The sequence below is a fragment of the Puccinia triticina genome, chromosome 9A (genome assembly GCF_026914185.1).
Source record: "Puccinia triticina chromosome 9A, complete sequence".
Lineage (NCBI taxonomy): Eukaryota > Fungi > Basidiomycota > Pucciniomycetes > Pucciniales > Pucciniaceae > Puccinia > Puccinia triticina.
The window spans coordinates 1,515,772-1,536,174 of NC_070566.1; the positions used below are offsets into that span (position 1 = coordinate 1,515,772).

Below are 20,403 nucleotides of genomic sequence, written 5' to 3' on the forward strand. Positions count from 1 at the left end.
TCCACAACGCGCAGAGGTGCACGGGTGTATGATGACCTGTCCACACATGTCACAGTCCCCAGAGTCTGAGGTCAGCTTGAACTCAGATTGTGGGGTGGTATGGGAGTTTGTCTGAACCTTCTCAGATCACTCATCAAGATTCCAACCTTACTGATCCTACCCAGCGCGCTTCTGAGTTTTTCCTATTCTCTCAGCTGCCCGAGTCCCTTTCAAGTTCCATACCCCCGCCCTTCTTTTCCGGACTCCTTCCTCTTCAGATCCTCAAACAACAAACTACCGCCAATGGGAATCTACTTCCTGTTGTCTCTCAACAAATCCTCTTCCAACATCCGCTATCTTGATTCCTTGCCTCTTTTCTGGACCACTGCGGAGGCAGCGCTACAGCGCACTCTCCCTTCCAGAACTTCCAACAGCCCAGCACCATTTGGAGTTCCACATTTTTGAATGAAAAAACAAGATGATGGTAGAATGTGGGTAGACCTCACTTTGTGATTTTTGACACTGTCTCAATTGGCTTTGGTAGGTCCACTAGTGCCATTCTTTCAAAGGGGTGAAATTGTTGAGTTATTTTCATCTTGAGACAATCACTTGCACTTATGGCTCCTTTGGTTGTCATTGTCATCAGATTGGACCAAATTAGCTGCTTTGACAGATTTCTTGGGGGTGGACTTGGCAGATGCATCTGATTTACAACCACTAAGGATTGAAAGCAAGTACAAATAATTGAATGGAAGCATGTGAAAGTGTAGTTGTTACCGTGGGCCCGCTGGAACGGGACTGACCTTTTAGGGATTGCATCTACAACATGGGAAACATGGTATTGTGTTAAAAGCTCAACTGCTCCAAATAAGTTTTCCGTTGGTTCTCAAGTATCTTGATCTGACTTTTATCCCTTCCAACCCACTAGGTATTGAATCTTGCCTCTCTGAGAATTGAGACTGCATCAATTTGACCCAAAGGGGTAAGGAGAGAGATGAGATCATGTGATAGAAATATAACAAAAGGAAGGCTAGGTACTTCTTTTCTGTGTTTTTTGATTGCTTCAAATTCAAATTCATTCTCTTCTTCCTCTTCACGCTTTCTGTATTTCTTCTTGTCTTTCTCATCAGAGCTTGCATTGTTAGGCGGTTTTGAGCCATTGGTTTTATTTTTAGATTTTTCCGCAGACTTTGATTTTTGACAAGCCAAGGTTTTAGTATGGGATTGTTGAATACTGCTCAAGGGACTCAGATCATGTTCACAATGTTTCTTGCTTGAGCTGTAGTTATAAGCTGCTAAATTGTGTTTTCCCTTTCCAGGCATGATGAGAACTGGGGTGTGATTGTGTGACTGCACAGTAGCCATCATGCATTACCAACTTCAAACCTCATGTAGGCCCGGTTCCACTGAACTTTATATCAGTTTTATTCCCTCAAAAGAACTGCCTGAATCTTCCCTTGCCAATGAAGTGCTTTTTACATTCTTCCGCTGACATTTGCATTTTTTACAGTGCTTTCTGTCCAGCCTTCTGCTCCAACAGCGGCACACACACCCCCAGTTAAACCTGACCATAAAAAATTGTTACCTGGAGTGACATGTTAAATGGTGTGTGCATGTTACATAGCATGTACATTTTACATAGCTTGTACATGTTACATTGCGTGTACATGCTACAGGTTGAATAGTGCATGCCTACATGTGTTATGTGGTGTGTGTGCATGTTGCTTATGGTTTACATGGTATTTGTGCATGTCACGGGTGGTGTGTACAATTTCCATGTTATATCTGGTTTAAACTGTTTGTAAACTTCTCGCATGGGGGCTACATGGTGTGGGACATTCATGTGGGTTTACATGTTGTGGAAAAATCTTACATGGGGGTTGTGTGTTGCAGAAACATGTTACATGGGGATTGTGTGCTGCGGGAACATTTTACATGTTGCACAAGCTTGATACATGTGTTACTTGGTGTAAATTTGCTGTAATGTCTACATGGTGTTTATCTGTTGTGAAAATATGTTGTACGGGGGTTACATGTTGCGTAACAATGTTATGTGGAGGTTGCAGTGCCTGCTTTACATGTCATGTAACAATTTTATATGGGTGGTGCAGTGCCTGGGTTACATGCCAGGTAATATAGGGGGGTTGCAGTGCCTGCGCGCAGACAACTCCCAAAGAGGCCCTCTGTGAAGGGCCCTTTGGGCGGATGACTCCCATTTATCGGGAAAAAAAATGAAACAATATAAATAAATTGTCTTCAACAACTCCCAAAAAAATAGATTTGGGAAAATGACTCCCAATGTTGGTTGCAGCAATGTATGGGAGTTGTTTTCCCAATTTTTGGGAGTTGTTTTTCCAAGTCCCTAAATGAAGTCTGAGGCTGCAGAGGCAGTATGACTGTAGTCCGATGGGGAGATGTATGTTTTATCTTGTGTTGTGTTTAAGCATAATGCCATGATCCTTGACTTGAGGCTGGTGACTAGGTATGTTGAATGTGTGATAGGTGTGATAAGTGTCCAGTGGGATCCAAAGAGGTGTAACTTCCAATCCAGAGGGGTTCCAGTGATGCCTCCAGTGGTGGATAGGAGTGAAACTTGCTGTAGAATCCATTTCTGAGGTCCATTTGATGGTATCTTGAGTTCTAGTGTGAGTAATTATATGGTATAGAAAAAACACTTTTGATTTTTCACACTTTTGCGTACCACTGCAGAAGTAGAGAATTAGGCCTTTTGGAGGGGACTTTTTTATGTAAAACCAATCTCCTGCATGAGTTTCTTCGCCCTTTTTGCTCTAATTTCAATTTCTGGGATGACCCAAGCTTTCTCCATCTTTCTACTATTTTTTCTTGTCCTCAACTCTTCTATTTGAGCTAAAATAAGAGTTTTAACTTCATCAATTTCAGATTCTGTACAGTACTAAATGTGTATTCCACAATGAAGTGGGCACATGTTATTGAGGCACAGGGCCAATCATCCTCTCATGAACTGTGGTGTGGCTGAAAACCAATTAGATTAGAGTTAGATGATGATACATGTGAAACCTAATGTAGATGTATTTAGTTCAACTTTGTTTCCACTCCGTTCTACTTTATTCATCTGATTGTTTCAATATCATTCAACTCATCCACCACCTCTCCCAGTTTTCAGGTGTGCTTCCACATGACCAACTTTTCAGACTGTTTGCTGTTTATCACACAGCTTCCTCGCGGTTACTACTTTATTCATCTGATTGATTCAATATCATTCAACTCATCCACCACCTCTCCCAGTTTTCAGGTGTGCTTCCACATGACCAACTCGCCAGACCGTTTGCTGTTGCTCACGGCTTCCTTGCTGTTACAATACAGGTGGTTCTTTGTCCATTACATGTCAGTCACAAAAAATTATGTCAACGGCCAAGGCGCTAAAAAATAGCCATAAAATTTACAAATATTCTTCATGATGTTGTGCATTTTTTGTTCCCCCCAAATTTCCATTGCACAGTGAGAAATGGCGCGTCCAGAAAGGGTTGAAAAACACCATTTTCCAAATTCTCTCAGGCCGCGGGCTTGACTTAGCACAAAGTCCCTCCTTCGGAAGGTCCCTGCGGGACAGCGTCCCCCCTCCAATAGAGGGACTTGTTAATTTAGAGGTAAGGGCTGTCAGAGGCTTGTTTTGCAAGACACAACCTCGCAGCAGCGAGGGACTTGGGTTAAGTTTGCGGCAGATCACACTTTGTGAGAGACGCTTCGCGCCGCGCCCCCGGCAGACGAGCCTTGGGCAGCGGCTGCGGCCCTCGGGGGAGACCGCTATTGTATACAACTGCACTGGGAAAAAAAAAAAGAAAAAACTCAAGACAGCCCAGAAACCAACCAAAGAAAAAACGCCGACAGCCCAGAGAAGAAGATAAACAATGGCGAAACGCAAGAAAAACAGAACGCACAAAAAGGCACGAGAAGCTGGGGCAGCAGCAGCAGCGACAGCCACGAAATCACCAAAATCTTTCATCATCAAGTCCACAAGAGCTCATCACACTTCATCATCAGCCACCCGTTCCCCACATCATTCGACGAGTCTCAACCTCTTGGTCAAGGATTTCAGGAAGGTCATGGAACCCAACACCGCCTCTAATCTCAGAGTAAGTTGACTAATTCATTAGATAGATCATATATTAACTTTTTTTTCTGTTTCATGACACAGGAGAGAAAGTCGAACAAGTTCAAGGATTTTTTGGCCATGGCCGGCCCCTTATCAGTCACCCACATCTTGGTCTTCTCCCAATCAGAAATCAGCACGGCCAAACAACTAGAAAACCAGTCCGGAGAAACGGAATTAATCTCGAACCTCAATCTCAAAATTTACAAAGTCCCTAGGGGTCCAACTCTGACCTTTAAAATCCTACGTTTCAGCCTGATGATCGATATCCTGAACGCTGATAAACATCCTCGGAGTCCTGGGGCCGAATTCAAAACCGAACCTTTGGTAAGAACCTTTTCGTTGATCAGCACACCTACCCTGATCTGATTTTTGTTTTCGTCTGGCGTATTCCAGCTTATTATGAACAATTTCAACCCGGACGCTAATGCAACATCTGAAGATATCAATCGGCTCAATCTACTAACGACGACTTTCAGGAACCTTTTCCCACAAATCAAAGTCCACGACATCCAACTCGTGCAGACACGCCGAGTCGTCCTGCTCTCCTACAACCCAACAACAAGGACGATTGATTTCCGGCATTACTTGATCACCGTCAAGCCAATCGGGGTTTCGAAGGCTCTGAGGAAACTGATGCAGGGTGTCAGTGTTCCTGGTCAACGGACTGATGAAAAGTCAGATAAGCGGAACAAACACCTGTTAGATCTGGGCTCGATCGAGGACGTTGCAGAATATCTACTGGGCAAGGGGAAAGGTGGGCCAGGCTCTACGGCCAGTAGCAGTGGCTTCACCGGCGACCGATCTGAGAATACCGAGGATGGCAACCAATCAGATTACGACGGTCTGAGTAGTGAGGGCGAGGACGAAAGCGAGGGCGAAGAGGCCAACGACAGAAGGGTCGAATTGCCGCAGAACTACCTCGGAAGAGGGAATATCAAAAACACCAAAAAGGCAATCCGACTTCGGGAAATCGGCCCAAGGATGGAACTTGGCTTGATCAAAATTGAACAGGGTCTAGGTGGTGGAGATGTATTGTATCACGAACTGAGTTGAGTTTCTTTCGGTACAGTTTTGGAAATAACCGGCGTGACTAAAGCAATCTTTTGCGTTTTGATAATCTTGGTAACCAATTTCAACCAATCACTATGGGTTGTACTCGCCTTTTTATTAGTCAAAAAATCGAAGGGAGAAGATCAACGCATCAAGAAGAAGATCAAGGAGAAGGAGGCGCTGAAAATCCAAAGGAAGAAACAGCAAGAGGAGAATGTGAAGAGGAAGGCGATGGAGAAGGAGGCCAAGAAGAAGCCCGATGACAAACCTTCCAAGAAAGCAGATGTTGAAGCAGCAGGCCTAGAAGGACATCCTAATCAAGATCAAGGTGATGACGCAGGTGAGGATGATGATGACGAAAAAGAAGAGCCGGAGGAAAATGCAAGCGAGATCGACGAGGAAGCGGAGCTATCGGATATCTTTAGTGAACTGGCTTATTCGGAGGCGGAGGAGGACCAGGATGGACAATCGTCAGACTCATCAATCGATCAATCGGACCATTCTGAGGCCGAATCCGAACACCAAAAGAAAACTCCTCAAGCAAAAAAGAACCGAAAGAAGGTCAAATTTAGCCAATCCTGTTAATCAAACCAACTCCCTCCTCTTCCTCTTTTTGTCTGTTTCATGGATGTTTTTCTGGCCATTTGCAACGCATGATTTTTGCATAGTTTCTTGTTGGATACAGTGTGCTAACCATCTTCTCTTTAACCCCGCGCCCGCAAAATACATATTTTTTGAACGTTACTGCAAAGACGGTCAGTTCAATGTGACCCAACCCATGTGTACTTCACAATTTTGGTCTCTAAAAAAGAAGTAGAACCAAAAGATATCGATCTTGAGTTTCTCATTTTGTTACCCAAGATTTGCAACAAGCTGGCACATCATGACCTTCTGGGTATGGATGATTCAAACTCCCAGTCTTTGTGCACTATGTAGCTGTCTATATGTAGCAAGCCAATAGCATGCCAAAAACACCACCAAGTTGTCAAGTGTATCATTGTTGCTTGATGTTGCCTGATGGAGCCAACACGCAGTTATGATTTTTTATTTATTTTGGTCATTTTCCACAAAATTGGTATTCTAACTCCCAAACTATTTTTGGTAGTCGGGATTTTAATTTTTGGGAGTCAATTAATCAAGCCCCATAATCATATTATATACAAGGAGAATAGTCATGTCCAATATAAGAAAGTAGGAATATCTGGTACTTTTTTCAGTAGCTATAAAGACTGCCATACTTTAACGGAGTCATCTGGGTGATCAGCAATAATGGAACAGAGTATCTTGAGGTTTTACTCTAAATAGTAGCTGGAATGTAGATTAGAAGCTCCACAGGAACTATAGATTGATGGACATTCCTCAAACTACCTTAGAACAGAACCACTGAAAATGGTCAGAATGTGAGAAAAAAAACTACGACTAAAATTTTGCATCTTGAAATTGGACAGATTTTTTTAAAAACCAGGGCCTGCTTGTGTTTTTTTTGCCTGTGTATGAATTAAGTTTTGGGTTGTACTGGGTTTATAACTGCCAGCCCCATTTGATCGTTGGTTAAATCCGTTGCGAAATACACATTCTAGCAAGAATTGTTGCAAAGCATCAGTTCATAGTTGCTCATAAGAGTTTAAACAGGTTCCTTACCTTCAAGAAAACATCACCGATCAACCATTGCGTAGGGCCACCAACTGTCCCGACACTAATACCGCTGATACACTGTCCTTTCAGATTTCTCCCCACTGGCTGGAAGGTCAAGTCTACCGGGTTAATTTCAAATGTGACGCCGCCGAAAGTTAGGCCAACTTTGACGGTGTTAGTACATGGTATTCGAAATCCACCCTTGTTATCGGCAACAGCTCCGGGGATATTGCTATGCACTGTAGCAGCGTCTTCCGCGGGTAAGACCATCAAAGTAGTACCGGTATCCAATATTCCACTTCGTTCGGTCAGAATCGTTTTCCCTCCGATTTGCACTTCCATCGCGCCTTCCCAGAAGCCTTTTTTATTCACGTTAGGGAAAAGCGTAAGATTTCCACTGAACTTGGTTTGATCAATCCCTCCCAAAGTTAGTTGGCCTGTAGCAAAGACGGGCATCAATTTTGGCTTTTTCTGCATATTCTAGTAAGGCTAGCTTTGTTTGTCAAAATAATTTCTTACCGATATTTTCCGAGTCGGAGACTCGCCCCAAGGCGTACCCAACGAAAGCTCCAGAGAGAGTTCCAGCTTTCGCCATTGCTTCAATTGGCGTCAATACCTTTTGGTTCGATAAGACACTTTTGGCGGTCCCCAACAGACCATCAAAAGGACTTTTGCATAAAATAAAATAAAGTAAGAATCAGCCGCGGCTAGGATTCGCGCAAAGAAACTGGCTCTTCTTACACTTTCTTCCCAGTAAACTCGTCACTAGCTCGTGTTACTCCTCCAAAGACGTGATTGTTGAGAATCATACCTCCCATATTAATTGTTTCTTCTACCAAAACGCCAATAACTTGTCCTGTACCTATTCAAACAGAAAACAAAAGCGTTCATCACAATTTTCTATAATAAAAGGTTAATGATTACTAAGTTTACCATAGGTAATTTTGAACGGGTTCTCGGTACGTCTGAATGTAGAAGATTCCGAATTCAGTGCAGGATGGTTGCATCCACGCGAAGGGTCTTTGATGTTGCGGCAGTCCTCCAGCTTTTGAAATGAACATTATAGTCAGTATTCGTTACCGTGCGGGGTAAGCTGGGTTAAAAAACTTACCTCGAGCCACAAATCAGCAGAGCCGGTGTCCGCTATGACCCTAAATGTGGTCGGGGGCGTCCCCACCTGGATTTCGGCAAAATAACCAACATCATTTGCTTCGATATGCAGACCAAGGGAGTTGGCAGCAGTCACTGGGATAGGCTTGGTGATTGCCCCAGTCTTTGCCGCATTGAACGCAACTGCAGGGAATCCCTGACTCTGAGTTTCAAATTGTGGCTGTCGAGCTACCAAACTTCGCCTGACAAATGATGATCCTTGGGATGTCCAGCCAACGCTCTCGGCCCGTCTGCGAAGATTGTTTTCCAAGACCCCTTCGTCTACGGATTTGTGTAGAAAATGGGCATGTCGTTTGATGGCATGATTCAGATGTTTTTGGAAATGTATTTCCGGATGTAACTCCCTATCTTCATCTGATATCTCCCTGCGATAGAGCGGAAGGCTGACCGATTTTCCAAGCCCAACCGTGTTCAAATTCAAAGGAGGTGAAGGTGCTGCATTTGTCTCGACGGCTGCAGCGTCGGGACGTAGATTAGCGGCGTCAGTCGAGGAAGGAGCCAGTTCTCCGAGTGATCGACGTCGCCGAGCCGCTTGAAGTGGCAAATCTTGAGTCAGGACATCTGGGTTGGCGGCCAAGCCCATGTGGAACAAGCGAGGGATCGACAGTGCTTCTTCGTCCGCTACATCTCGAGCTTGATGGACAAGTCGTGAGCGCCGAGTTTTGGTTCCGGGAAGGTCTTGAGTCAAAACCTGGGGGTTCGCCGCCAAACCCATCCTAGGCCCATCAAATTGAACGCCTGGAGTTGCAAGAGTGTCTCGTTGTCTCAGGGATCGTGATTTCTCTCCTGCCTGATGGTGGGGTGCTCGGAGTTCTTCATCTCGTATCTGGTCCCCGTTTGTCGTTCCCGTAGAGCTGTCGGCTGCGCTAGCACTGTATAGTGATACGCAAGTGATCCAGAAGACATATTTGATGAGTGACTGCTTCATTGAATGATGTCAAAAGTAGATTTCGATTAAAAAAGCGATCCACGCCGAGGCCACTTGGGATTGAATTAATAAATGGTCTGGCGATGAAGAAATGAGAAAAATCCGTGAAAATTGGTATGTATACGTGAAGATTTCCTAAGTATGCAGCAGCCGTCTGCTGTCGAGAAACGAAAGAGGAATTTCCAGTGAGCTCTATCGAAGATGACACCGGGTCTACCTCGAATATTATTGTGATGTTTGGCTGAGCAGATAAAGAAGGTGGCAACCGTAAAAGCAATAGGACAAAAGGCTCATGTGGCAGTGTCGACGTGATCACCAAGGATTTGTCTTGAGTGCTATTGGGTCGGTTGGGTATCCGGGGGGCAGAGTGATGAAAAAATGTGGGGTGAACAATAAAACGTTCAAATCTTTAGTTTTCATATCCGCCAGCATCACAGTCATGCCAGCCTTTGTGAGGCAACCGAGGAAGGGCAGATTATACGCTATCACCAGGTACCTTTCGTACAATTTTCGAGCTCGGACAATGCTCTGGACTACTAAACAGGGTAAGGTTAGCAAACCATCTACATGAATATGTAGGACTCCCTTTGAGTTGGTCGTGGTATGCATCGTCGATGAAAGGAAGTCGAGCCTCCGTTGTTACCAACAAAGACAACACATTTATTTCTAGATATTTCAGTCAATCCAGCTATGTAATTATTTCTTTGCAAAACAGACAACCCGGTCTCCTAGCGATACTTGCATATGCGTGCGACCTAGAGGTAACAACTTCATGTAAAAAACCCAATTGCTATCGTATCTATTTGCAGTCAGCTACAAACAACGTGTGCAAAGGTTAACCGAACCGCCGTTACTTTGGTGATACACATATTAGTCAGTATTTTGATGGACCGCCGGTCCCTAAGTCTAAGGGAGTCTCCGAGGCCACTCATATTGTACTACTATTGACATCCCAAGTGATGTATGGCCTCTCGAGCTATTATAACCGGGTTTTCGGAGTGTTTACAACTTTTAATCTGGAGTTTGGGTTTTTTCCTGACTTGTTTTCTCAACAAACTCCACACACGGCCTGTCCACAAGAAAAAGACGGCCATGAAGTGTTTCAAAGATCCAAGTATTCTAGCAGGTGACTATAGCAGTATCCAATGGGTACCGCTGATGAATGCTATAGCAGCTGCAAAGAGAAATCCATAGTTTGAACCCGCAAAAAGGCATCTGATGAATTGTACTACATAAGGAAAATGGAAAGGCACCTAAATTACCTCGTTGCTCGGAATGGTGAAGCAACGAGGTTAGGACCAGTCAGCTTGTGGTTTGTAGAGTCCTCTGTAACACCCTCTTCCTATACATTACCCTTATCTTATCCCATGTCTCTTTTTTTACGCTTTGGCGGTCAACACTTGTTTCTACCTTACTCTATTTTAACTGTTTTTACTCTTATTTCCCAGATCTTGAGCCCGGTATGATAGCTCAGTGAGCCCGTACTCCTGACCGGGGCTCCTTGAGTTGTCAGACAACGCCAGTGCGCCGTCGGACTACACCCGCGGTGCATATGATGTGGTTGACATAACTTAAAGAACAACAGCAACGTGTAGGAAAACTGGATTACCATGGTTTTATTAAGGATACAATGTGTCATTTACACGGAAAGGAGGTGGTCTTGTGGAAAAGTAACTGGGCATGAAATCAATCCTCCGTCTACGACAAGGATTTTGGAATGCGCAACATTCAATCTGAATTTTGTTCGTTCTCGAGTCCTGTTTCACTACAGGGACAGTTTTGTGGCCTCTACTCGATCGTACTTGACTACAAGGTGGTCCTTCTATGCTCGAAATCAAATCAAGATCAACTTTTTTGACACTGAGAGAAATAAAAATTCACACCAACCAAACTTCGGGTTTCCGGTAAGTACGTCCCTATCTCCCCACAAACTGTCCGAACTGTTATTCGAAAAACTAGAGGCTTTCTTAATGCCTTCATCGAAACATGGAAATCCTGGCCATGACTCGGCGGTGTAATCGGTATCAAAACTCTCTTCGTCGAGCTCACGGGATCCTATCTTGTTCTCCCCAATCAACGGCAAGATCTGGCATTTATTCGAAGATTTTAGGGAATTGCTATCTTCAAAATTTAAAGGCACGAATCCATCTGATGGGATTGGTTCGAAGTCGGATAGATCAGGCTCCACTGTGTTTACCTTCGAAGCTTTCATATCAGCGTTGGATTTCTCGAACTCCCCAGCTGATTTGACCCCCGAGGATCGAGGAGGATCGGGACGATCGTGATTGTTTTTCCTCCCTTCTTCCAAGTGGACCCCAGTTGACCTTTGGAGGAGCGATTCTCGTTCCGGATTATTCTCGTTCAATTGACCAACTTGCGAAGAACGGCAACATGCCGGCTCTTGCTGAATTGCTTCCTCATTTCTTCCCTCGTCTCTGGAGGGAATGGCGAGAGGAATAACATCATCAAGGGCGGATGTTCCCCTATTGGAGTCGATGGCCTTATGGCTTCTAGCGACTTCTGATACACCTTTTCCCTCTTGTTGCGGGTCATCGGAATTTGTATCAGAATGAAGCACAAGCGGTGTTTTTGGATTCGGATCCGCGTATTTTGAACTACGATAAACTTTCGAAGATTTTCGTGGCAGTCGTACAAACAAATGCACAATCCTATCATAAATAACTACTGGCGTAATCTATTTGGTGATTTCGCGAAGTTCACTCACTTTTTTGATCGCGGGTGACCCGACTTTGACGCTGTGATTCGGGATCGATCGCGACGGTAATCTTTTTCGGGTAATGTTTAATTTCCGAAAACCGCAATGGAGCTGGTGGATTGGCGCAAGCTTTGATTTCGTGTCGGGAAAGATCGTCAAGAGTATCTTGAATCGCCTCGCCAGATCTGGTTGAGTTTTCAATTCGACTATCAGGCCCAGCATTTCCTTCGATTGGCGGAGAAGTCGATACCGGGTCATGCGGTTCGTCCGGGAAGCTTCTCACAGGGAAAGAAAGATTATTTTTCGAGGGAGGGGGGAAATATTTACTGATTGTGGGTATTTGGGCTCGTGTAGAAAAATTTGTATGACGGTTATTCAGCATATGCTCATTTGGATTCGACGTTCCGGTGCATGGCGTCAAGTGGGAAAGTCTGCCTGCACCATGATGCTTCTCCGCAAGGTTCTTGTATGGGTTGCTTTTAAAGTTACACGAGGGCCTTCGTTGGCTGCGTAGTTTTTCTGACTCTCTGTTTGCCCTGTCTCTCAATAAGCCGAATCACAATCAATTGCTTCATGATAGGCTAAGGCATATTTTTGATTGGCGTACCTAAACCTGCGTTCTAGAACCTCTGTCGAGGGAGCAGGTGCTTGTGAGGACATCTCAAGCACGCGATGCCGAATCTTCTGGCGCATGAGGTTGTTTCTGATTTGGGCATTTTTCTTAAGGTGTCCCCAATTGTATTTTTCGTCCCTTTGCAGACCAACAGGGGTGAGTATACTTAACTCATAATAATCCTTAGCGCTGATGAGTAAGCTGGATAACGGAATCAGGCTTTTAGGCTTTTTTGCCGACGGTTTGGTGCATTCGTCATCAATTTGGCGGATGAGTTGTGGGGGCGGCGGTCGAATGGTACGACTTCGAGGTGACTTCCATCTACCCTTTTCTTTCATTTGAAATATATCATTCCATAATGGAAATTGGTTGATATCGCGCGGGGACCGCTTTGGTTTCCTGAAGCGGCTCGACTCGGGTTTGTTACGCGCATTCTTGAAGTTTTCGCGTCCTGGAAGTTTGGGTTTAACACTTCGGCACTGCTTTGTAAACGGTATGCGGTGTCCTCCGGTACTTGCCACCGTGTTTGGAAGGACTGGACTCCTGATACCGTCACTAATCGTTAGTTCTAATGAAGCAAACAGAAGCTTAGTCAATATTTTGGAGCATTGAAGTTTGAATAGAGCCCCAGGAATTTTCTCCTTATCTCGAGCTAACCTAATTCACGATGAGATGGTGACTGTGTGTGAAAATGAACATGAATGTGAACAAATGCACGAAAAAGTTGGAATAACATCTACAGAAGAGACGCACGATCGATTTTTTTTCAGGTTCAGGTTTATTGGGTTGGATGACCCTAAACGCCTCCTCGAGTTGCCCTTCGAATTCGAAATTAGAAGAGAACCTGGCTCGGCAACCTTTTTTATCAAGAGTAGTTGCCGACGAGCCCTGTATGAATGCGTGAGTGGGGAGAAGCGATTTAATAATAAATATTTCTGGAAGGTGAAGAGGTGAAGCCGAAGACATATAGTTCCTAATGATTCCAATTAAATGGACCAGTTGTGAAATCTAGATGCTCACATTCAAGCCGATCGGATTCTCTTTAAGGGGGCCGAGCGCAGCCGAATTTGTTTCGGATTTGGCTTGTTCGATGTGACGTCGCTTGAAAGAGTCAAAAGACTCATCATCCATTGAGCAAAGTCTCCTCTTCATCGCGGTCATGGGGTGACTGATAGGATGGAGCACGCGGTCAATTGATAGTTGGTACCAAGCTAATGTGGGTAGCTGCTGCGGCCTGCCCAAGCAGAGCATGCCTTTGGGGCATCACGTTCACCATTCTTGAAGCGAAAGATCAAGGGATAGAAAAATGAAAAAGGAGCGCTGTTGACCGAGCAACGTAAGATTCATCTCCGTATCTACATACCTTTGGATGCTTGTGCTATCAGCTCGGTGGCAATCCTAGTCCAGATCTGAGGCGATCTGAGGCGATAATGGCTTGTGTTGCAGGGCTAGTACCAGCCGCCAGCACGGAGTGTAGATGTTCAGACAAACGATCAACAGAGGCTTTCTGGTCAACGCTTGCAAGTTGACTGTCACTTTCCTGGGTGCTCTCTCGATGAGCCTACCACGGGGGAATCGGAATAGGATGACGTCATAGAAATTCTCCTCACAGCAATGTTATTCGACCGCACCGGAGAGAGCCTGAGAGGTCACCAAGCCAGTAGCAACTTATTCATCTATCTCTTTGCCCGCTGCGAACAGTCGACGACATTAATTCCGCGCTATAGCTACCAGCAAAATATTGGCGCGTTCGAGGGATTTGGACAGATTCAATTTCAGTTTCATCCAAGCTCGTGATGAACATCTGGTCTATATCACCCTTGCCTTTACGAGCGATACCAAGGGTCTCGTGGTCACATTCCATACGCTCTCCTTTGCTTGAAGCCCGTCCGGCTCTCCCCAGCGTGTCCCGAAGATATCATGGAGCTGCTATCGTTCGAGACCAGACGACGCAATTCTTGAAGGTAGACAACACTCTGAATAAACATTTTTGGGCATGATGAAACTGAGGACAATGCTTCAACGTCTCGTGTTTTAATGTTCTCTTCGAATCGTCAATATACCCTTCCAGAGATTGGTGGAAGCCAAGGAAAACAAGGAATTGTCGTTCGGCGAAATTGCGAAGAGGATCGGAAGGTAATTCTGGGCGAATCTTATCACTTTCTGAAAATTATAAAAATCAATGACCTGTTTTCCAAAAAAAAAAAAAAAACGTCGTATAAGGTCTGAGATCTGGACAGCTGCGTTGTTTTACGGGCACGCCAAACCTGAACAAGCAGACCTCAAAAAGTTGAGTGAGGTACTCGATATTCCTGAACAGGTAAGCAGGAATTCAATAGGCAGTTTTTCTTACAATGTAATAAAGTTCAACTTACTTAGGCCTTGATTGCGTGATACAAAGGAGTTCAAACGGGGCTTCCCAAAGTCTTTTTTCCCAATTCGGTATGTTCTCCCATTTCTAGACATTTCATTTTGGTCAAATGAATTACGAATGGGTTTGATTGGACATTAAATTCTTTCTTTCTTTGGGGGACATAACACTAGAGGAGTTGGCTTACAGATGCCACCGAGTGACCCGTTGATGTATAGATTATACGAATTCCTCATCGTCTACGGGTTCCCTTTGTGAGCACATTCCGAAAGACCCAGGCTTCCAAAGCGGCAAAGCTTGTTCTGAAAATACAGAATACACCACGTCACCGCATACTGCGAATCGACATCTTACTGAACTGCTTTTCGCCATCATTCAGGAAATCGATCATCCATGAGAAGTTTGGCGATGGCAAGTCTCTATAATTCACTTTTCTTCGCACAGCCTCGATAGCAAAGGACGTGAATTGTCAGCTGATCCAACTCGATAACCAATCCTTGTCCAGGTATAATGTCTGCGATTGACTGCACATGCGAAGTTAAGAAAGTGGAGCAAGACAAAGCCGAGAGGTGTGCCATAATCTCATTATTGGCCTTGTCCGAAACTGTCCCCGACCACCAAAAGAAAGGAAAGACATCAGCTGATCTCGTTACTCGTGAAAATAGGGTTGTAATCACGCTCAATGGAAAGTGGTTACCTTACAAGCGCTGGTAACGAAAATTTATCATTGAAGTCTTTTCTCATGTGGTGTTAAGCTCCCAATTCGGCGGAAAGCGAGGCTGGGATACCATCGGCGCGGCTGTTGAAAAGAGTATTCCTTAATGGCAATAAATCCGCCTGTGTAATGTCACCGGAGCTTGGCATTCCTGAAATCATGCGATGAGATCACGTTGCGACAGTTAGGGACTGAATCAGAATACTAACTGAAAGGCCGAAATCAAGCTTGGTTTTGTTATCATCATTACAGGCTATTTTTAGAAAGTGGATGAAAGAAGTCAATAAGAATGACAACCGAGCCATTTTGCAAATTTTTACTGATTCCTTGAGTACGCCACAAATCATTGAAAAAGATTATAAATAAGTTACTCATTGTGTTTAGTACAGATATTAACTACAAAAAGAGTACATTGAGAGTCATAAAATACTGCGAAGAGAGAGGTCAGGCGGAAAAACATACAAATTATATGCATTAAGACTTTTCAAGTCGATCCAGAGAAGGTTCGGATTTTCCAATATGGTCTTGTTAAAAAAACCCGAACACAAAACATGAAGACTATCTGGCCAAAATCATTTTGAAAGCCGCGAACGCGCTTAGAAAGCTAAGAAATATGTACAACGGATCCGGGAAATCATTGATACCATGGTAGATCTAAACAATCGGCAAGGTTGCAAGTCGACCAAGAGTTCCGTTTGAGATTCGGGAAAGTGAGTTTGAAAGCCTCGACGGATTCGAAGCTGAGCTCATGTTCGAGGATGATTTTACCGACCGACTTATCGGGTTGATTGATATGACCATTGATCATTCCGACTGATTCCTTAACTCCGAAGCCGTTCATGGGGGGGTCTAAAAAGTCTCCCAAGGCAAAGGTCTGGTTTAAGGACCAATCTGATGAATCACAGTTCCACAGTGTCGTTGTTAACCCGAATACATGCTGCGAATTATCACGCCATCAGTTGTCTCTCGGGGGAGCAGAAGGAGGAGAATGGGCTGTTGGGCCGGACTTCATACCTTTGCAAGCGCTCTCACGCGGTTATCAACATCGCCGTAGGGTGGTCGATAGTACAATGGGATCAGCCCAGTCAGATCGTGAATGATCTGAATCGTCCATCCCAATTCGCCCAGGATTTGAAGATCACTCAACGTGGTAAGGTGAGCATGCGTCCATGTATGAACGGCCAGGTGGTCTCCGCGTTTCCAAGCTTGCAATGCTAGCTCTGGATGATCACGGACATTTGATCCTACCTACAGCATCCAATCAAAACAAAAGCAAGTCATTTTTATAAGCCCTCGGACCATGTATATGACTAGCGGATGTTGATGCTTACCCAGAAGTGAGTAGCTGTCGCATCTTGTTGGTCTAGGAATTGGTAGAGTGATGTACTCGGAGGGAGCGGACCATCGTCAAAGTTGATCGACCAGGTATGATTCTTGCCCAGCCAAATGTCTTGCAAGCCGAGCCCGCGATCTTCGTGTTCGCCTCTCAGACAACTGGCTCGACGATAGCTACAAATCCCGTTGGGATCGGCGTTGAAGACCGTCCCGTCTGGATACTCAGCCAGGCCGCTCTGCATCGACAGTTTAGCTTGGGGATTAGTCCAGGTGGTGGAGAGGGGCGAATCAGGTTTGTTCGACGAAGAGATCGATCGAAGATAATCGTATCGTTTGACCCAGCTTGCGAGTGGCTGAGGTCCGGCTGGTTTGGAAGGTGGGTAGAGCAGCTTCCATTCCTGGGAGCCTATCTTGGGCCGGATTAGTCCGTAGTAGTTCGACCATTGTCGATTCCTGGGAGGAGGGCGATTCCAGTTGATTGGATTGGATGGCTGCTCGACGTCGAATGAAGGGACGAAGCCGAGATAGAAGCAGATGATGAGAGTGACTGATAGGATGACCAAGCAGGTGAGGATCAAGATTGTCGGTGACTTTTTGGCGGGGCGCTTGAACTTGAACTGATGTCGCCGATGGGTTGAAGTGGTAGTCGGCAAGAAACTCGAGTGCCCTGCTTCCTCGATTTCGCCGTCTTCCGACTCATAAGATCGTCGCCGTCCTGGATTAGACAGGGACTCTTTCAACAGGGATAGCTCTTCCGACGAGTCCTCGGCCTCTGACTTGGTCGGTTTGCCGGACCTGAGGCCCTTGAAGGCCATCTGGATTGAAAAATCTGGTGGACCACATACAATACATGTTGCCACGAACACGAAATTCATACATGAGCATTGATGAGAGCACGCAGTTAACTCGGAAACTCACGATGATTGAAAAACGGCTGGCCAGGCAGAAGGGATGTTCTGTTGTTTAATCGTTTGGCGATCAACTGGATTGATTGGAGTTATCGAGTTTGGGAGCACATAGCTGTAAGTATCCGAGGCTCGATCGAAATTGATCAAGTGCTGATGAGAAGTGCACTTGGGAATTTCAAAAAAGGAAGAAAATGAGCATCGGACTTCTCAGGGTTGAATCTCCTGATTTGGAGCACCCAGATTGGCAACTCGCCATCAGAATCCTCTCAAGCAGAGACCCTCCTCTGTGCCCAGTCACAACATCCAACTACACTTCGGATCCACTTGTGTGCGCTCAATCCTAGGCTGAGCATTGGTTCTACTTTCCTCTGGATCTCTTCCGCGAAAGCGTCGCATCTGATCCTAATCCTAGGACTCGCAAGGCACAGCCCCAGCAAGCCATGAGGGACTGGTTGAATCCCAAAGAATCTACCCCCATTGGCATTAACCGACGGCAAGACCAGCAATCAAATATGTACACCTCTTGTGTCTCAAGAGAAATGTCTTTCATGGTCACTTTTTTCTAACTCCACTCAGCCCCATGTTTGTCACACACCTCAAACACAAAAGGACAAGCCAACCAAAAAAAATACCTCTCAATGGCATCCCCTGCCAGTCTGACCCGTTGGCCTGCTCCCGGGGGGCCCGCGGCTTCCGATCGGGTCACAACACAAGGGGCTCATCCCATGGGACTGTTCACATTGGATGGGCACTGTGTTGCTTTTGAAATATGTAAGTGCAATTCAACATCAAAGGGTTCTGACCCTCATCAGCAAACGGTACTGCCCAATGTGAACAGTGCTTGGCTCGGGGCGTATGCGCCGTCACTTGACACCGTCCAGCCCCCCGCCCCCGGGGGTGTTGTCTCGGTCTAACGGCTGCTCCAAACGGCGGAAGTCTGCCGAAGCGAGCACCCTGGACTACCAGTTCAGCCCAGTACACCTCACTCGCTTCTTCAGCTTCTTTCGCTCATTAACCACCAGATACTACATACCACCACCACCAATACCATAACCTCCTCTCTCACCCCTTCGATACATCGCCGGATGAGAAGTCGAGCTCAAGCACGCCCATAGGATAAACACAAAATGCACCGAGCCGCCATCAACCTCGTCCTCTTCGGCCTCTCCCTCTTCTCCAGTCTCGAGTCCAGCCTTGCCCACCATAGCCCTAATAAACTTCTCAAGACCCGTGCGCCTGATAACAATGAACCCAAAAACGGCACCTCGAAACCTTGTCAAACATACTACAGTGCTAATACCCCTCATGCTGGTATGGGCATCCCACCTTGACTGTCCTGACTAACACTGACCAGTGTACCTTGCAACATAATCCAGTATGTAACGGTGACAGGTCAATGATGTGTCTCGCCGGCTGCACAGGTGGTGTTGGTAGGTCTATTCCACATAGCCATCCCTTAAAATGACCGTGAACATCCCTTCGGCTGATCATTTTTTTCTTCTTCCATATGCGTGGTCCTAAAAAAACGATTTACAGTTGCGCAGAATTGTCAATTGAATTCTTCTTCGCCGCTCACCACTGAAACCTGCAGCGTCGCCTTCAGCCAAACCTCGGAAACTGCTTACCGTTAGTATCCCCAGGAGCAGTACTCGCATTCTCCTTCATGGCCTCAAGCCTCACCACCCGCTGACCTTGATGATCCTTTTGATATTCGATTTGCGCTTACGCCATCTCCACTCCTGCCTCGACCGACTTCGGGCTCGATAACCGATCGGCCTCGCAGTCTGCAATACCCCTCAAGGAGCTTACACCTGTCAGGGCCCTCAAACGGGTGGCGTCGGTCAGTTGAAGCCGATAGTATTGTCTAGTGTTACATCTAGTCCTACATCCGGCTAACCATCTTCGTATCGTCATTGTCCAGTCTGCCACAACTGTGTATCTACACCCAACGGCGTCTTGCCATCTAATACCACCTCGACCTCCGCTATCCCTGGGCACTCTAACTCGACCAATGAGCATGATTCACAAGAGTTAGTTGCCCCCCTCCCTGCAATCCTTTGAACATCCGCACCGTTCCCAAAGTCTCATGCCCTTGTCTACATTCCTTGCATACAGTACCTCATCCGATTCTTCCAAAGTGACATTTTCAACTACGATGGCCTTGCCTGGTTTACTTAGCATATTCATCTCAGCTGCTATCGCGACTTTACTCTAATCAAACTAATCCAACAACAGCACCAACAATAACCCCTTTGACTTCTTCCCCTCTTCATCTTGCCCCCTATACCCCACCTATATTTCATCTGGGTCCATCGGAACGGACTCGCTCTTTTTAACTTTCTCCATCTCTCCCCTCGCTCGCACTCGTCCCCTTTTTTGGCGTGGGTGCTTGTTTCGACCAAGATGATGTTGTTTTTCTTCCTTTTTATGCGAGTTGGTTTTGAAAATCCGATTTTTTATTATTATCAAACTTTTTTTTTCTCTGACCTTTTTTCATCCCATCATCACCGTTCTATTCACCTTTGACAGCCAAAGGACTTCAAGAAAAGGATCGGATTTCGGAAAAAATACGGAATGATCTCGGTTTCCCTTTTTTTGTAAAAGATGATTGAAAACCAGCATCTTGTTGTTTTCATCTCTTTCTTATACTTTTGTCCAGCTTTTTCTTGACACACTTAGGATAACCCTAAGCTCCGTGCTTTTATTTTGGCCGTGGTTGTCCACCCACACATCTATCTAGCCTTTTTCTCACGACTGACAAGCGATACATTCCTTATATCCAACAGAACGACTCACTCATTTTACACTCACTCAACCATCACCGTCCAGTCGAACTATCTTTTCTTTC

The 20,403-nt window shown here is 45.5% G+C and overlaps 6 protein-coding genes across 6 annotated transcripts; 3 read left to right on the forward strand and 3 right to left on the reverse strand.

Moving 5' to 3' along the window:
- Positions 1–3,869: 3,869 nt before the first annotated feature.
- Positions 3,870–5,749, forward strand: PtA15_9A160 (uncharacterized protein; the record flags this gene model as incomplete). Its single annotated transcript, XM_053172340.1, has 4 exons — positions 3,870–4,094; positions 4,157–4,438; positions 4,508–5,162; positions 5,445–5,749. 4 exons carry the CDS (start codon positions 3,870–3,872, stop codon positions 5,747–5,749), a joined length of 1,467 nt encoding a protein of 488 aa, XP_053023590.1.
- Positions 5,750–6,662: 913 nt separating this feature from the next.
- On the reverse strand, positions 6,663–8,897 carry PtA15_9A161 (uncharacterized protein; the record flags this gene model as incomplete). Its single annotated transcript, XM_053172341.1, has 6 exons — positions 6,663–6,740; positions 6,806–7,236; positions 7,319–7,467; positions 7,541–7,661; positions 7,733–7,844; positions 7,911–8,897. The coding sequence occupies 6 exons, from the start codon at positions 8,895–8,897 to the stop codon at positions 6,663–6,665; spliced, it is 1,878 nt and encodes a 625-aa protein (XP_053023591.1).
- A 1,619-nt stretch (positions 8,898–10,516) lies between these two features.
- PtA15_9A162 (uncharacterized protein) lies at positions 10,517–13,477 on the reverse strand (the record flags this gene model as incomplete). Its single annotated transcript, XM_053172342.1, has 7 exons — positions 10,517–10,719; positions 10,785–11,522; positions 11,623–12,149; positions 12,221–12,794; positions 12,884–12,905; positions 12,980–13,114; positions 13,247–13,477. 7 exons carry the CDS (start codon positions 13,475–13,477, stop codon positions 10,517–10,519), a joined length of 2,430 nt encoding a protein of 809 aa, XP_053023592.1.
- A 545-nt stretch (positions 13,478–14,022) lies between these two features.
- On the forward strand, positions 14,023–15,311 carry PtA15_9A163 (uncharacterized protein; the record flags this gene model as incomplete). The annotated part of the gene is made up of 8 exons (XM_053172343.1): positions 14,023–14,190; positions 14,298–14,362; positions 14,450–14,546; positions 14,628–14,668; positions 14,771–14,851; positions 14,977–15,008; positions 15,103–15,166; positions 15,263–15,311. The coding sequence occupies 8 exons, from the start codon at positions 14,023–14,025 to the stop codon at positions 15,309–15,311; spliced, it is 597 nt and encodes a 198-aa protein (XP_053023593.1).
- Positions 15,312–15,946: 635 nt separating this feature from the next.
- On the reverse strand, positions 15,947–17,462 carry PtA15_9A164 (uncharacterized protein; the record flags this gene model as incomplete). The annotated part of the gene is made up of 3 exons (XM_053172344.1): positions 15,947–16,249; positions 16,327–16,560; positions 16,644–17,462. The coding sequence occupies 3 exons, from the start codon at positions 17,460–17,462 to the stop codon at positions 15,947–15,949; spliced, it is 1,356 nt and encodes a 451-aa protein (XP_053023594.1).
- Positions 17,463–18,682: 1,220 nt separating this feature from the next.
- On the forward strand, positions 18,683–19,770 carry PtA15_9A165 (uncharacterized protein; the record flags this gene model as incomplete). The annotated part of the gene is made up of 6 exons (XM_053172345.1): positions 18,683–18,866; positions 18,932–18,985; positions 19,092–19,181; positions 19,339–19,395; positions 19,477–19,585; positions 19,671–19,770. 6 exons carry the CDS (start codon positions 18,683–18,685, stop codon positions 19,768–19,770), a joined length of 594 nt encoding a protein of 197 aa, XP_053023595.1.
- Positions 19,771–20,403: the final 633 nt, after the last annotated feature.